This window comes from Macrotis lagotis, chromosome X (assembly GCF_037893015.1).
Source record: "Macrotis lagotis isolate mMagLag1 chromosome X, bilby.v1.9.chrom.fasta, whole genome shotgun sequence".
Lineage (NCBI taxonomy): Eukaryota > Metazoa > Chordata > Mammalia > Peramelemorphia > Peramelidae > Macrotis > Macrotis lagotis.
The window spans coordinates 640,779,980-640,798,509 of NC_133666.1; the positions used below are offsets into that span (position 1 = coordinate 640,779,980).

General features: G+C 33.7%; 1 protein-coding gene across 1 annotated transcript; it reads left to right on the forward strand.

The window, feature by feature from the left end:
• The first annotated feature begins 7,101 nt into the window (after positions 1-7,101).
• LOC141497469 (olfactory receptor 1F1-like) lies at positions 7,102-8,043 on the forward strand. Its single transcript, XM_074200122.1, has one exon. It carries the CDS (start codon positions 7,102-7,104, stop codon positions 8,041-8,043), a length of 942 nt encoding a protein of 313 aa, XP_074056223.1.
• The last annotated feature ends 10,487 nt before the right edge of the window (positions 8,044-18,530 follow it).

Here is an 18,530-nt window from a genome sequence, read left to right on the forward strand (position 1 = left end):
AACTGAGAACATAGAATGGATGAGTCAAAAGGAATTTTACCAAACAGAATCTGAGGGTAGGAAGGGCTCTCAGACATAGAACATTTATTCATAAAACTTTAAAGGACTTTAAAAAACAGAGAAATAAAGGAAAAGACATAGTATATTTCTTTTGTAGCATCAGAACTAAAATGGAAGTTAAATTTTAAAAAACCACAGGTAAGGGATCCTTGGATGTCACATTTTCCACTTTTTCAAATGCCACTTGAGGAAACTAAAGTCTGTAAAGAGAGTCAATCAAGGTTCCACAGTGTGTTCATAACAAACCTGGAACTGTAACCCTGACTTTTATTCTAATGGACTTTTTAGAACATAATATTGCCTCCCTTTCCCAAATTTTAAGTTCTAGAGGGTAGTCCTGTTGGCAGAACTGGTAGTTTTTTGAGTTTCCATTGGACTTCTTGAACTTCTTCTTCATTTGCCAAATAATTAATTATCATTGGATATTACCTTGGTGCTTAAAAATGCTCAAGTCTATAAGAATCAGGTTATCAGTGTCATTGGGGGAGTGAAAAGAGAGATGAACTTAGAACTGGGGAGATCTATAATCTGGTCCTCAAGTAATTATTGACTTTGATCAAAGGCAGTTCACTTAAATGAGCATTTACTGCATCACATAGTACAAGGCTTTAGTCAAGTTTCTAGTGACTAAAAGAGTAAAGAAAATGCTGCCCACCCTCAACAGACTATAAAAGTCAATTAGGAGAATGGAATGAGGTCAGGAATGAAACATGACACAGTTAAATAAAGAGAAACTGCCTCTCCTGTAGTTTGTCTAATAAGAACCTAAATGTCCACATGGAAGGCTCTTTATTTTCTCTTTTTCATATTTGTCTGACTCCCTTCAAGTTCCAAAATATCCCTATCTTCTGCAGGAAATATTTCTCCAATCACATTTGATTCGTTTTCTTCCACTTTTATTTCCTATTCATTCAATATATAGCTGTTTGTACATAACCATTCCAAAACTGTCTTCCCCATGAGATTATAAATTCCTTAATTTACAAAGAATGTCTTTTGCCTCTTTTGTGTCCCCAGAAATGACCCCTGTGCTTGATACTGAGTAGATGCTTAATAAATATTTATTGACTCACTGGTTATATAGAAAATAACACAAACTAATTTCAAGGGGAAGAAAGCTCTGTCAACTGAGAGAATCAGTAAAGGCAAAGAATGGGAGGAAGCACCTGACTAAAGCTATGAAGAAAGAGAGGGATTTTAAGAGTCAGGGTATATTCCAAGCAAGGGAACTCTTTGTGCAAAAGCAAGTTGATGCTGAAGTGACTGTTTTGGTAGCTGTTTGATTTTTGTTTCTTTTTATGATAATACAACAAAAAAAGTTTATTCTAACTAGACAATTATCACAATAAGCACCATTACCTGCAACCACCTAGACCTAACATTGAAGCACAAACATATAAGAGGATTTTTTAAAATCATCAACTTTCTAAATATTCAGAACCTCATAGTTATGCAGAATGAAGTTTTCAAAATATGGATACCTAGAAGAAGAAAATAAAATACTAAGGGCTCAGGATAATGTACCTGTCATTCTTTCTATTGGTGATTTCCCAAAAACTGCTTTCAGTGTTCTTATGGAAGAGAATTCGTGACTATATACTTTTAATCTATTATAAAAATATGTCAAGATTAATATAGAAATATGGTAAACATGATTGTGAATGTACAACTTGTATCAATTACTTGAGGTATTGGGAAAGGGAAAAAGAGGGGAAGAGGCAAAAGAGGGGAAGGAACTAGAAAAATAGGGAACTCAAACTCTTAAAGAAAAAATGAATGATGAAACTATATTTTGTGCATAATTGAAATAACTTTTAAAAAGTAACATTTAAAAAACCCAAAAACTGGTTACTCATCTACCTGTGTAATAGTTCTAAGTATAAGGGGCAGCTAGGTGGAGCACTAGAGAGAGCACCAGCCCTGGAGTCTGGAGGGCCTGAGTTCAAATTCGAGCTTCAGAAATTTAAAAATTAACTAACTGTGTGACCTTGGGCAAGTCACTTAACTTCCCAAGCCTTGCAAAAAAATAGTTCTCAGTATTTTAAATATACAAACATTAGCAGAAGGGTAATTTATTTTCTAAGGCTCTAAGATAAGATAAGAATTAAATAATGATGAGTGTGAAAATTGCTTACAATGTGCCATGGATTCATCCTATTGTAGACATGATGACATGCAATTGTGAACAGACTCTGTTCCCCTCCTCCTCTTTTCATATCACTCAGATGACTCCTTTTATTATTCTTCTTCACCCCACATAATGTCTCACATATTGAAGTATTTCTTTCTGGGAAATCCCTTTACATATACAAGTGTAGGCAATACTCTCCAGCAACTTTCCACTAAGTCACTCTCATTCTCTGTTATATTCCATCTCTCACTGTATACTGCATGCCTACATTCAGGTGCATGTCTTCCCAGTCTTCAGAAAATCTCATTTTATCCTTCCATTCCTATCTAATTCTATCATCCTATATCATTTCTCTCATTTGTGGATTGAGAAAGCTGTCAGCAGTCTATAAAAACCATTTGTTTTCCTCTCACTCTTCTTATCTCTCTGTTGCCTAACTTAGGACTAGATCATTCAACTGAAACAACTCTCTCCAAGGTAACTAACAATCTTTTAAATATCAAAGTTAATGTGTTTTTTACCTCAATTCTTATCCTGCTTGACCTCTTTAGCAGTCTCCATCTCCCTCTCATTTTGTTTAATGTCTTCTAAAATTTTTTTTGACACTACCTTCCCTTACATTTCCTCTTACTCACCAGACCCCTCCCTTTAAATGTTCTTTCCTGGATCTTTCTAGAGACCTTTCTAGAGACCCCTGTGCTTGTCATCATTTATTTCACTTGGTAGTTTCATTGCCTCCCATGGATTTCCTATCTGTGCCAATGACTCTCAAATTTCCTTATTCCACCATAACTTCTAATTGACATTCATATCTTCAACTTGACATTAGACATCTAGAATTGAATGTTCTGTAAACTCAATATGTTCAACATTAAATGAGTTCTCTTTCCTCCCAAAACCTTATCATTGGCAAAAGCATCATTATCTTCCCAGTTCCCCCAAAAATCCCAATTAAGGAATCATTTCTACTTCCTCACTCTCTCATTCACCCCAATATCCAATCTGTGGCCAAATTTTGTCAGTTTTCCTTCATAAAATCTCTCATTCACATCCCCATTCTCTTCTCTGACACTTGCAAAGAATCTAATGCAGGCCTAATCATCTCTTCTCTGAGGCATTAAAATAACCTGCTCTCTGGTTTACCTGACAGTTTCTCCTCACTTCCATCCATATTTCACTCAACTGTTAAACTGATCTTAATAAAGATCTGACTATGATTTGTACCCACCATACTTAATAAACTCAAGTGGCTCCTATCATCTCTAGAATCAAATATAATATTTTCTATTTGACATTCAAAATCTTTACTATTTTCCCTACTTTTCTACTCTTCTTATATCTTATTCTACTCTCATCTACAAATATTGTCTATGTTCCAGTAACACTGGCCTCCTTGCTCTTCCTCTCACAAGATAAACCATTTCCTCAGTGCCTTGATTTCTTTGCCTTTTCATTTGTGCTTCCTGACTTTCTTCAAGTTCTGCTAAAACCAAACTTTCAGCAAAAAACCTTTCCAGATGCCCATCAATACTGGTACCTTCCCTCTGTTGATCTCTAATTCATCTTTTATATGAATCGTTTGTAGTTTGTTTTTTGAATATTGTATTTCCCACCATACTGGGAGTTCCTTGATGGCAGGAAATCTCTCTCACTATCTACGCAACTCCACGACTTAATATGGTGCTCCGGACATACTCAGGGCTCAACAAATATGTGTCAATTTTTGCCAGACTTGAACTTTTACTAAAAACCATTTTTATGTATTATGCTTGGTGCATGTATATATGTATGTACGTATATACTCATTTTATATATATATATAAATATATAAATATATTCCTTATAAATGTATTCATTGTATATACACAAATTATATATATGTATGTAAATATATATGTATATGTTTATATGTGTATATATGCATGTAAATATATTTGTATATGTGCATGTTTATATATACTTTATACATATATACATATGTGTGTAAATATATATATATAAAATATATATGTATATATGTAAAGAGAGAGAGAGAGATAGGTATGGTGTTGAAATCCAAATCTCATTTAAGGAAAACATCTTCCTAATCCAATATTCACAAACTAATATCTTCTTCTCATCTACTGACTCAACTTATATAGACAGAAAAAAATAGCAAAATGAACTATTATTTGATGAAAATAAAGCACTCCTAAAGCACTGTTTGGTGGTATAGTGCAGTTTTAGAGTTCTGGCATCATGAAGACTAATTTAACCCCAGAAACTTATTAACCATATGACTCTGGAAATCACTTAACTGAACTTGCCTCAGTTTCATCCTCTGTAAAATTTACTTTAAAAAATGACAAACCACTCTGGTTTCTTAAACAAGAAAAGCCCAAAGGTTGTCATGAAGAGTCAGATTCAACTGAAAAAGACTACAAAAAAAGAACTAAATAGCAGAGGTTTCTGTACCAAAGCAGGTAAGTAACTTACCTGAAATTTAGAATTTTAAAGAATTGCTTATAGGAATGAGATACTGAATGATCTTCCTAGGATAACTAGCAGGAGTTATATACTGGTTTTACTGGTTCTGAGACCAGACTTTATTCCTCATATCACTTAAAAGAGAAGATGAAGAAGAAAATGATGATGATGATGATGATGACGACAATGATTATGAAGAAATAGAATAAGGTTAACAGGAAGTACAAGAAGTAAAAGAAAAAGAAGAGCAAGAATAAAAAGAATAAGAAAAAACAAACAAAAAAAGAAGACTAAGCAAAAGAACAAGAATAAGAACAAGTCCAGAAAAGGGAAGGACAAGAAGAACAAACAGAAAATAAAATAAGTTCCCATCTAGAGGAAGAAAAACAAAACAAAAGACACACACACACATACACACACACACACACACACACACACACAAATATCTCTTCAAAATCTGATGAATGCTTCATAAAAATTATCTCTTACATATCTCTTTCCCTTTATCCTAATTACTCACACCAAAAATAACTAATCTGTAACCTTTATCAAAATATGTATGTACAATATTAACCTGACTTTTTACTGCTGAGGGGAGGGATGGGAAGGGAGGGAGGAAGGAAATATTGTAACTTAAAAATATATATGTGCATATGAATGAAAATAAATAAATAAATTTTGAAAATTTAAAATAAATTTAAAAATTAAAATAAGTACAAAACAAGAAGAGAGCAAGAAGAAAATCAGGAAAAAGAAAGAAAAGAACAAGAAAAAATTAGAAGAAATAGAAGAAAAGAACAATCATAATATTCATATAGCTTTTAAGGATTTACAAAGTTTCTTACCTATACTAACTAATTTAATCCTCACCACATTGTGAAATAGTTGCTAGTGTTTTGCCCATATTTCAGTTGAGAAAACTCAAGCTAAAAGAGAATTAGTGAATTACCCCCATCATACAGCTAGAGAGTATTTGAGACAAGGTGCAAACTTAATTCTTTCTAATTCCAAGTCATAGAATTCATTCAATACTTTACTTACTGTACTATCCAGCCTATGTTAGTTACAATGTCCTTACTAAAGATAGCTTAATTTGTAAAGTAATGATTACTGAATTACTTCTAGTGGAATCATTTATACCCACAACAATCAGTGGGAGTGGCAAGGACATAATCACATCAAAGTGCATCAAGAGGAAGCAGAGAGACAGAGAAAGTTAGAAATCTGGCTATAGTAGTTTTTGGTAGTGAAACCTGCCTCAGAACAGTATGCTGCTAATTAATACTTGATATTAAAACAAGACAATATACTTGTAGAACAATCAACAATTAAGAGAATTAGATATAATTTGTCATGGTTTTAAAAAAATGATATGGAGGGCATCCCAAGTTGATTCAGTCAAGCTAAGTTCCATGTCCCAAGTTGTTCCTAGTTTTCCACTAAAAATTAGAGACAGCTATAACTCCTCATCACATTTTTGTATTCAGGAGATGAAAAAATAATGTATGCAGTGTGAGTTTTTAATCTCCTGAGTCAAGTCTCAAGGATGTTTTGCCTAACTTTTCAGAAAAAAAAAAAAAAACTAGACTAATAAGTATGGGAGCAGAGATTAGAATATTGTTCCCACCATACAAAAATATACAAAAGAAACTAAGAAGGTATAGACTGAAGAAGAAATAAACAATGAAGAAGATAATACTTGGCCTCTATTTATGAAGATGTCTCACAAGGAAAAAAAAAGTGGAGACTCATAATATTTTGTCCTAGAAAAAAGAAATAAAAGAAATCAGCAAACACTTCAAAGTAGAGGAGTCTTTTGGAGGGAATCTTGCTTCATTTCTCTGTCAGTGGGACTGAGTGTTTGTGGTAACAAAGGTAGGTAGTAAAAGCTCCTGAGGTCATTTATTGGGCAACAGAAGAGATTGCAGAAGGCATTGTGTTTGACCTTTTTTATTTTACAGATCAAGAAAATGAAGACCAGAAGGGATAAGTGACTTGACCAAGTTCACATGGGAATGTAAATTTGGAAACAGATACAAAACTAGGTCCTTTGTCTCCAAATCCAACACAATTCCTGTCAACGAATTCTTTCAGATCAACTGACAAAAATGCAGATTCAGTGCAAGGAACCAATCAATCCAATAAAAATCATTTATTAAACTGTTTTTTAATGTGCAGGCTGTGCTAGCCTATGAAGATAAAAGGATAAGAATTAAGCAGACCCTTTCCTTTAGTTTATACTTTACTTGAACAAAAGAGGTAAGGGTCAGTTCACCTCTTGTATATGCTAGATAGATTCAATGTATTAAAACCACAACATGTTACTTTGAGAAGTAGTACAAAACAAACTATCAAAACTGATATAATGTACCTTAAGAACATTAATCTTTGAATCTTTAAATTCTGGTTTCATCTTCATTCCATGTGTATTTCCCAATAGAACCATGGAAGGAGGAAATCAGACTGAAGTCTCTGAATTCATCCTCCTGGGACTTTCAGACCAGCCTGAACAGCAGAGACTTCTGTTCTACTTGTTTTTTCTTATGTACCTGATCACAGGTCTAGGGAATCTGCTCATCATTTTGGTCATTAGGAGCAGCTCATGCCTCCAAACCCCCATGTACTTCTTTCTTAGCAATTTATCTCTGGGTGACATCTGCTTCACCTCCACTACAATCCCCAAGATGTTGGCAAATAATTTATCTGGAATAAAAACAACTTCTTATGCAGGGTGCCTGACACAAGTATTCTTCTTCCTTTTCTTTGGGGGGATAGACAGTATCCTTCTCACTGCTATGGCCTATGATCGCTATATAGCAATCTGCGCCCCACTGCATTATTCCATGATCATGACCCCAAAGATCTGTGCCCTTTGGATAGCAGTGTCTTGGATGTGGGCCTTTACTCATGCCCTGGTTCACACTGCCCTACTAACCAGTCTTTCATTCTGTGGCCACAAGGAAATTCCTCATTTTTTCTGTGATCTCAGTCCCCTGCTAAAGTTGGCATGTTCAGACACCTTCATCAATGACCTGATGGTTAATACAGTAGGGGCACTGACAATTATCATTCCCTTCATTGCCATTCTTATCTCCTACACCCAAATTTTTGTGACTGTATTGATGATTCCATCTACTGCAGGAAAGTGGAAAGCTTTCTCCACCTGTGGTTCCCATCTCACTGTAGTCTCTCTATTCTATGGGACCATCATTGGAGTCTACTTCAGCCCCACATCTACCCACACACATGAACAGGACATAACAGCCACTGTGATGTACACTGTGGTCACTCCTATGTTGAACCCTTTCATCTACAGCCTAAGGAACAAGGACATAAAAGGAGCTCTGAGGTTGCTCTTTTTCAGAAAACCAGGACTCTTATTGTGACTATGAGTCATCTTCATGATCTGGGGGACTGTGACTGAGAAAACTTCAATTCATTGACAGATTTTCAATCACGCTCTCTTCCAAACTTGCACCAATAGCAACATAGTTTGAGGAAAAGAACACAGGATTCAGAATCAGGAGGTTTCTGCTTCTACATTTCCTAGCTGAGCAAATTGTATATTTTTCCTCATCCAGGAAATGAAATGGTACTATATAGTGAAACTCAGGTACATTATATAAAATAGAACAAGGTAAAGATCTGCATCTTATATAATTAGAGGTGAAAGATCAATGAGAAATCAAAATGACTTGTCTAAGGTCTAACAAAGAGATATGTCCAGGTTGTGACTTAAACCCAGATGTTCTTTGTTCTGTAGAAAGATCTTTAACCACACTGCTAAACTGTTTTTCCAGAAATTGAAACTATAATGATGGGGTCAAAGATCAATTTGCCATACTCAGACCCATATGCATCTCATCAAATATAAATAAAAAATAAAGGAAGAACATGATCAGAATATAATATAAAACTCCAGAAAACAGAATAGGAATGTGAAGAAAAATGTAGTTTTTTTGTTTTATCAATTGTATTTAGCACCTTCAAAAAGATTGATCATTCATTAGGGTCCTCAGAAAGAAGTAGTTCAAATCCTGGGTAGGCTGAAGCAACGGAAGGGACTGTGTTTGGTTACCCTAATTCAGGGAACAAATCAAAGCATAAGCAATGCCTTTGAAAGTGGAAAATAAATACTACCGTAAAAGAAGGGACAGATTTCAACAAAGTCAACACCATACACAAAAAAAAAGCCAAGGCTACCATAAAGGAGGAAACAAACTTCTTTGTAGGTAAATCTTAGCCAAGAAAACAGTCAGAGCTATCCAAAAGAGGGAATAAACTACTACAAAGGTAACATCCTGGACAAGCAGTAAGACAGGAACCAGATTCTGGGCCCAGTACAAAAGGCTTAGGACTATACTCACTGTACCCCAAGAGAAGAGTTCAATAATCAAAATGAGCAAAAAATTAAAAAAAAATGCTTACCATAGAAAAATGCTATCCTGATAGTCTCAGAAGAAACAAGCAGTGACAAAAAGTCTATATGTGAAGCCTCAAAGGAGTTTATGAATAGCCTTAAATCTAAAAAGACTTTTTGGAGGCTCTCAAAAATATTTTAAAAACCCATGAAGAGAGGAAAAGAAAAAAAAACGAAGAAAAGAAGTGAGAATCATGTAGATGAACTATGAAAAATGTACTGATGAAAAAACTTCTTTAAAAGTAAAAATGGCAGGGGGTGGAGCCAAGATGGCATAGTAAAGACACGGACTTTTCTGATTTCTACCCCAAACCCCTCCAAATTCCTTTAAATAATGGCTCTAACCAAATTCTTGAGTGGCAGAACCCAGAAAAAAATCTGAGTGAAACAATTTTGCAACCCAACACAACTTGGATGATCTATGGGATGTGTCAGCTATACTGGCATTAGAAAGGGTCCTCAGTGGAAGTCTGGACAGAGCAAACAAGCTACAGTCATCCAGGAATAGACCATGGGACACCTTGGTAATTAGGAGCACCTGGTCCATGGCAGCACGGGCAGTTTCCAGACCTCTTAGCCCAGGAGTTGCCAAGGACGATTTGGAAAGGTCAATAGGAAAACTCTGCTGCACCAGGATAAGAGGGGAGCCAAATCCAGTGGCAGACTTGTGTACAGCCCTGGCCATTGGAGACCAAGGGCAGGCATGAGGAGCCACACTTGCAGGGAGCCACTGGGTAGTTGATTTGAGAGTGCACAGCCCACAGATGGTAAGGGTATCAGGAGAGATCTCAGGGATCCCATTGCTATCCCTGAGGCAAGACACTGTTGCTTCACCCACAGTAAAATACAAATCACAGTCTGGGGTCCCAATCCCAGAAGGAGGAGGAGAAGCACAATAGAGCTTACTGCCTGCAGTGGAACAGGGACTTTCCTCACAGTTCCAGGCCAGAAAAGAGTTTTGGTGGCCTTCTGCAGACTAGAGAAGAAGCCAGGGGGGCAGTCAGAGCCTTGTGGAGTGTCCCAGAAAACAGCTGCAAAACCCCTCAAAATACTGAGACATTGTATCTTCCACCATAGAACCCTCACCTTAAGAAAGTGTTAAAATCAAGTCATAGTTTGGGAAAATGAGCAAACAACAGAAGGGGAAAAAATCAGATGATAGAGAATTACTCTGGTCCTATGGAGTACTTATACATTCAGGACATAACAAAGTCAAGACTTCTGAATACATACTCATCAACAAAAATATGAATTGATCTCAAGCTATGGAAGAGTTCAAAAAAGATTGTGAAAATCAAGTAAGGGACGTAAAGCAAAAATTGGGAAGAGAAATAAGAGCAATGAAGGAAAATCATGAAAACCAAGTAAGCAGCTTGGTGAAGGAGATACTAAAAATAATGAAGAAAATAACATTTTAAAAACAAGTTTTAATCAAATAGGCAAAAAATTACAAAAGGACAAGGAGAAGAATGCCTTAAAAAAAGAATTGGGCAGATTGAAAAGGAGATATGAATTTTCTCTGAAGAAAATAATTCCTTAAAAAATAGAATGTAGCTAAGAGAAACTGATGACTTTGTGAGAAATCAAGAAAAAATAAAACAAAATCAAAAGAATGAAAAAATTCGAAGAAAATGTGAAATATCTCACAGGAAAATAACTGAGCTGGACAATGGGTGCAGATAAATTAAAAATTATTGGACTAACTGAAAGACATGACTTAAAAAAAGAACCTAGATTTCATTTTTCAAGAAATTCTCCAGAAAAACAATACTGATATCTAGAAGCAAATTGAAAGGATCCCCTGATTGCCTCCTGAAAGAGATCCCAAAGTTAAAGCTGCCAGCAATATTATAGCAGAATTTAATCATAAAGAAAATATTACAAGTAGTAAGGAAAAAAATCAATTCAAACATTGTGGAGCAACTGTCAGGAAAGCACAAGATTTAGCAGTTTCTACATTATGGACTCATAGAGTTTGAAATATGATAATCTGAAAGGCAAAAGACTTTGAATTACAACCACCCAGAAAAACTGAACATGTTCAGGGGAAAAGTTGGCCATTCAATGAAATTGGGAACTTTGAAACTTTCCTTATGAAACAACTAATAGCTTAACAGAAAATGTATTGTATATAGATAGAAATGCTAAATATTTATGCAGATTTATTTTATATCTTGCTCCTTTGTTGAATTTGCTAATTGTTCCAACTAGTATTTTAGATGATTTTCTCAGGTTCTCTAAGCATACAATAATATCATCTGCAAAGAGTGAAAGTAATTATGTTGAGTATTTTCTAATACTGAAACACCGCTTTCAACTTGATATAAATCCTGTCTGATGGGGCAGCTACGTGGTGTAGTGGATAAAGCCCCAGCCCTGGAGTCAGGAGTACCTGAGTTCAATTCCGGTCTCAGACACTTAATAATTACCTAGCTGTGTGGCCATGGGCAAGCCACTTAACCCCATTTGTCTTGCAAAAAACCCCTAAAAATAAATAAATAAACAGACAAACAAACAAACAAATAAATAAATAGATCCTATCTGATTATAGTGTATTATCCTAGTAATAACTTGCTATAATCTCTTGGCTAAAGTTTTAATTAAGAGTTTTTGAATCAATGTTTATTAGGGAGATTGTTCTATAATTTTCTTTGGTTCTTCTTGGGTGTTTTGCTTTGCTTCTTCTCAGATACTTCAGCCCTTTATTGGTGTAATAAAGGGAATTTGGCAGAATTCCTCCTATTTTTAATAGTTTATGTAGAATTAGAATGAATTGTTTCTTAAATGATTGATAGAATTCACTTGTGAATCTGTCTGGATCTGGAGATTTTTCTTAGGGAGTTTATCAATTAGATTTCTTCAGTTTCTTTTACTGAAGTGGAGTTATTTAAGTGTTCCTCTTCTGTTAATTTGAGAAGTGTCTGTTTTTGCAAATATTTATCCATTTCACTCAGATTATCAAATTTATTCATACAATTGGGCAAAATCACTCAGAATTATCTCTTTAATTTCCTCCTCATTGAGGATGAGTTTGCTCTTTTCATTTTTGATCCTGCTAATTTTGCTTTTCTTTTTTATCAGGATAAAATCTAACTTATTATTTTTCATAAAACTAACACAGTTCAATGGTTTTCTTGCTTTCAATTTTATTAATCTCTCCCATGATTTTCAGAATTTCTAATTTGTTATTTCATTGGTTAACTTTACTCTGTTCTTTTTCCTAGGATAATTAGTTGCATACCCAATTCACTGATATCCTCCTTCTCAATTTTATTCACATAAGCATTTAGAGATATAAAATTTCCCCTAAAGACTGCTTTTACTGAATCTCTTGAATTTTATTGTGATGTCTTCTTGTTATAATTTCCTTGGATGAAATGATTGTTTCTATGATTTGTTGTTTGATCCATTCATTCTTTAAAATTAATTTATTTTGTTTTCAATTAATTTTTGGTTTATCTTCTCATGTCCCATTATACACATAATTTTTATTTTATCATGATCTAAAAAGTATGTATTATTTCTGACTTCTTGCATTTGATTACAAGGTTGTTATACCCTCATATATGGTCAGTTTTGATATACCTGCCATATTCTCCTGAAAAACAAAGATATATTCTTTTCTATACCTATTCAGTTTTCTCCAGAGGTCTTTCTTATCTAAGTTCACCTTCTTAATTTCCTTTTTTGCAAATTTTGTGGTGAGATTTATCTATTTCTGAGAGGAGTTTGAGGTTCCCCATTATTACATCTCCTTGCAATTCGTTCAGCTTCTCCTTTAAGAATTTTGACACTATACCATTAAATGCACATATGTTTAATAATGATATAACTTCATATGGTGCCTTTTTACAAGATGTAGTTTCCTTCTTTGTCCTTTTTTAAATGAAATCAATTTTTGCTTTTGCTTTCCTGAGATCAGGATTACTAACTGTGATTTTTTTTTACTTCAGCTAAAACATAATATATTACACTCCAGTCTTTTACTTTTACTTTTTGTATATTTCTCTGCTTCAAATATATTTCTTGTAAACAACATATTGCAGGATTCTTGTTTTTAATACAGTCTGCTCTCTTACATTTTATGAGAGAGTTTATCCCATTCATATCAACAGTTAAGATTACTAATTTTTAATTTCCCTCCAATTTATCTTCTCCATGTGTACTTTTCTCTTATTTTTACTCACCAAAATTTTTCTCCCTTTACCTTTCCATTTTCTTTTGAACTTTAACTTTCAATTTACTTTCACCTATACCTTCATCTTCCCTTTTATCATTCCCTTCTTCCTCCTTCTTCACTTCCCTGTAGAGTAGAATAGATTTTTAAACTCAATTGTAAATGTATTTTGTTCCCTCTCTGGGTCAAATAGATTGTTCAGTGTTCACATGCTCCCTTCTTTCTCTCTTCTATAATAGGTCTTTGTGCCTCTTCACCTGATGTTATTTATCCACTAATGCCTACTGTTATTCTTTTGATGTTTTTAAAGAACTATCCATTAAAATATAATCAATCAGAAGTGGATTGTTTGATTGCTTGATTGATTGCTAAGTAACATTGCCTCATAGTCAATAAGTACCTTCCCCTCTTCTATCTCATTAGATGTATACTTCTCAAGATTCATGAATCACATTAAATCATAATGACTTTGAACCTTACCTCTCTTTCATGTACCCTCCATGAATTCACAATTCTCATGAGCCAAAGAAACTTGTAAAGTCAAATCATTTCATAAACCTTTTCAAACATACTCCATCATTGAGCTCCCCAACCATAGTAATTAAACAAAAATTATGTATGGATTAAGATAAAATCACTTCCTAATCTATCTATACCCAATCCTTCTAAGTAGGTTCCCACTCTGCCCCTATGTTATCATAAACCTCTAAGTATCTAGTAAAGTCACTTCTGATTTAATTAAATATAGAGTCTCTAAATACTCTAAGTACTGGGAAACTGAATATCTCTCTTAAGAACTTTGTGATTGCTTTTAAGGAATGTGAAACATTGGCACAGAATTGTCCAGCATAGGATGCCCTCATCAGAGAAAGTTTTGTGCTCTATGAACAAGACAGAATTAAAGTAGGTCAAAGGAAACATGAGATGCACAAGTTTAGAGTAAACACCCCAGATTTTCACCTGGACTAATTGTGCACAAGGTGTGGTGGAGCATTCTGAATTCATATTGGTCTGAACAGCCACAGTTGAATGTCCTGTAATTTATCTTGAACATAGTAATGTCATTTTCTTCTTCTTGGATAGGACAAGAAACAACCTCATTCATATTCTCTAAGTACAGTCTCTTCACATTTATTCAACCCTTGAAGAGAAATTCAGTTCTGAAGTTATACATATTATCTTCCTTTGTAGAGGTATATACATTTAATGTTCTTGACTAACAGTTTTTTCCCTTTCCGTTTCCCTTTTCATGCATCTCTTAAGTCTTGTATTTGAAGACTGAATTCTCTGTTCAGTTTTGTTTTATTATGAGGAAATTTTGGAATTCTTCTATTTTGTTGAACATCCATCTTTTCCCCCTGACAGAATTTTGCAGAGTAGTGGATTCTTGGTTGTAATCCAAGGTTCTTTACCATCTGGTATATGGTATTCTAGGTCCTCTGGTGCTTCAATATAGAAACAAATGAGTCCTGTGTATGTCTATTGTGTGTCCTTTTTATTTAAAGTGATTTTTATGTTCCTTGTTGTATTTTCTCCTTACTTTGAGAATACTGGAATTTGACTGTGATAGCCCTTGGAATTTTTATCCTGGGGTCTCTTTCTGGAGGAGTTCTGCATATTATTCCAATGGCTATTTTGTCTTCTTGATCTAACAGATTTGAACAATTTTCCCTGATTATTTCCTGAAATACATTTCCTAGGCTCTTATGTTGATCTAGGCTTTCTGGTAGACCAATGATTTGCAGATATTCTCTTCTGGATCTTTTCCCAAAACATTTGTTTTTGGTAAAATATATCTTATATTTTTCAATTATTTCAGCCTTTTTAGTTTTTTATGAAATGTTGGCATCTCATAGATTCACTGGTTTACATTTGTCCAATTCTAATTTTTAGGGTTTTATTTTCTTCAGTTAACTTTTGCGTTTTCTTTTCCAGTTAATCAATTTGAGTTTTAGATGAGCTGCATTCCTTTTCTAGTTAGTTGATTTTATTTTTTGAAGAGTTATGTTCTTATTCCATTTTGTTATTTTTACTTTTTAAAGAGTTAGAGACTTAATAATGTTAAACTGCTTGCATTCTTGCATGGGAAGATGACACAGATAATGCATATGAAATAAACAGTTAGAAAGAGATTATATAGACAAGGTAGGAAGGAGTTGAATTTGCAAGTATTAAATATTAAAAAGATGGAGTTAATGGGGGAGAATGGAATGTGTTGGGAGAAAAAGAAAGGAGGGGTAGAATGTGTAAAGTTATTTCATATAAAAGATGCAAGAAATAGCTTTTGCAGTAGAGTGGAAGAGGGAGAAGTTGAGGAGGACTGAGTGAACTTGCTCTCATCAGAAGTGGTTCAGACCAGAAATAACATTACCCATTCAATTTGGTTGAGAAATTCTAAAAGAAAATAGGAGAGGAAAGGGATGTGAAAAACGGAACAGGGAGTGAAGGAGGGCTTAAGTGATAGAAGAGAGGAAAGGTTGTGGGAGATGGTAGTCACAGGACAACACACTTTTGAGGTGCACAGGGTAACAGGAGACAGAGAGAATAGAATAAATGAGGGTGTGGAAAATTGGATTCAGGGAAATACAGTCAATTTTAACAACTTGCAATATCATTCCAATATAACCTAACTCAAAGTTATCATACCTTTTGCCTATTTAATTTTATTGTCCTATTGGAAGTTGCAAGATAATTATTCATCTGGGCCAGCTAGGTGGAAGCATGGGGCAGCTAGATGGCTTGGTGGATAGAGCACTGGCCCTGGAGTCAGGAGAACCTGAGTTCAAATTGGGCTCAGATGCTTAATAATTACCTAGCTGTGTGGCCTTGGGCAAGTCACTTAACCACATTGCCTTAAATAAATTTAAAATTTTTTTTAAAAGGAAAATTATTCATCTTTTTATAAAAAAGGAAAAAGTTATCAAATGGAAAAAGAATATAATTCATCAAATAGTAAAATTGACCAACTGGAAAAGGAAAGCAATTCATTAGTTAAGTGATTTTGCTTTATTTGAGACTTTGACTACAATTGAGGGCAGTATACTATGGTGGAATTCACTGATTTTATTTTGCATGATATTTTACTATGATATTTCTCTAGAGAAAAGATAATACAGGATAAATTGATTATAATTTGATATTTATTGTTCTTGAGAATTTTATTTCTAATTGAGGTGAGTGTACCTGGACAGAGGCTGAGTATGAAGAGACTATGAGGTAATGATGATGATCAATCACACAATTAATCAAACAACTCTAGAAATTGTACTTGTATCATGATAGATATTAGAAAAATATCTTCACAGAGATTTTTGGGTATAAGATAGTTCTAAAACAATGGAGACAGGTAAAGAAGGATTATACTAGGAGAAGGCAATATCTTAGAGGATAAATAATAACACACAAAGAGACATAAAGAAGGGAGGATGTCAAAAGACTTGACTCAAAGAAGGAATAACATACAATCCCAATTGGCTTTAAAAATTTATCCTGTTCACTAGAGAAGTGAGGGAGGGGAAGGGAAAAAAAGGGAAAGAAGTAAAGGTAAAGTTAAATTTAAGATTAAAAAGAAAAGCTAAAGTGGAAAGAGAGGAAAGGAAAATGGTTGCTTGAAAGATGTAGCAGTCAGAAGCAAAATGCTAGTATGAAAGGAAAAGGGGAAAGAAAAGAAAAATGCAAAAGGGGGAAGATAATAAGGATGGAAATAGAGAGTTAGGAATTATAACTGTAAATGTGAATGGGATGAAATCTCCTATAAAATGGAAGCAGATAGCAGAGTAGATAAAAATGACAATCCTGCAATGTGTTCTTTAAAAGAATTACATGAGAAGTTGAGAAATACATAAATGTTATAGATAAGAGATTTTAGTGGAATATATTATGCTTCAAATTAAATAAGAAAATCAGGATTGCTCCTCTTGATCTCAGATAGATTAAAATAAAAAATAAATCTCTTTAAAAGGGATAAAGAGGAAATCACATCTTCCTCAAGGACAATATACTCAAGGTAGTAATATGAATATAAAACATATAAGCATTGTGTTATAAAATTCGTATTTTTAGAGGAAAATCTAAATGAAATAATAGAAGAAAGAGAAAGGAAAACTATAATAGTGGGGTGCTCAATGTCACTCTCTTATAAGATAAATTTAACCACAATCTAAAGAGGAAGTAACTTAAGAAGATGAATAGAATCTTAAGAAACAGATACAATAGATCTCTGGGGAAAACTGAAGAGGAATAGAAAGGAATATACCTTTTTTCTCTGCAGTACATGATATCTATATAAAATTGACCAAATACTGTGGCATAAAAGCTTAACAAACAAATGCAGAAAGAATGCATTGAATGCATGTTTTTCAGATCAAGATGCAAAACAAAATTGCATGAAATAATGGGTCCTGAAAAGATAAACTAAAAGTGTTTTGAAAAACAAATGGCCTCATTATAAATAATTAGTGGACCAAGCACAAATCATAGAAATAATCAAGAATTTCATCCAAGACAATTAAAACAAGGAGATGTCTTCCCAAAATTTATGAGATGTAGTCAAAGTAGATTTTAAGGGAAATTTTATATATTTAAATGCTTATGTGAATAAAATAGAAAAAGACAATCAATTAATTGGTCATGCAACAACAAGAAGAGTAAAACAAGAAGAACAAAGTTAAAAAAATCTTCAATTAAATACTGAATTACAAATTCTGAAAATCAAAATAGAAAATAATAAAATGAAAAGCAATGAAGCTATTAATCTAATAAATAAAATTAAAAGCTGGTTTTGTGGGGAAAAAACAATAAATAGGTAAACTTTTAATTAATCTGAATTTAAAATAAAAAAAGAAGAAAACCAAATTACCAGCATCAAAAATGAAAATGATGAACTTACCACCAATACAGAAAATAATTGAAATGATAATTGGAACTATTTAGTTCAACTGTATGAAAATTAATTTCATAAATGAAGTGAAATGGATGAATATTCACAAAAATATAAACTTCCCACATTACCAGAAGAGGAAATTAAACACTTAAATAACTCCATTTCAAAAGACGAAATTGAAGAAACTATCAATAATTTCTCTAAAATAATCTTCAGGTTCGGATGGATTTATAAGTGAATTCTACCAAAGCTTCAAAGAACAATTAATTCCAATTCAATGTAAACTATTTTTCAAAAAAAGGAGTAGTTCTGCCAAATTAATTTTATTATTCCAATGTGGTGCTGATGCTTAAAGCAGAAAAAAGCCCAAGAATGAAATCAAATTCTAGAAAAA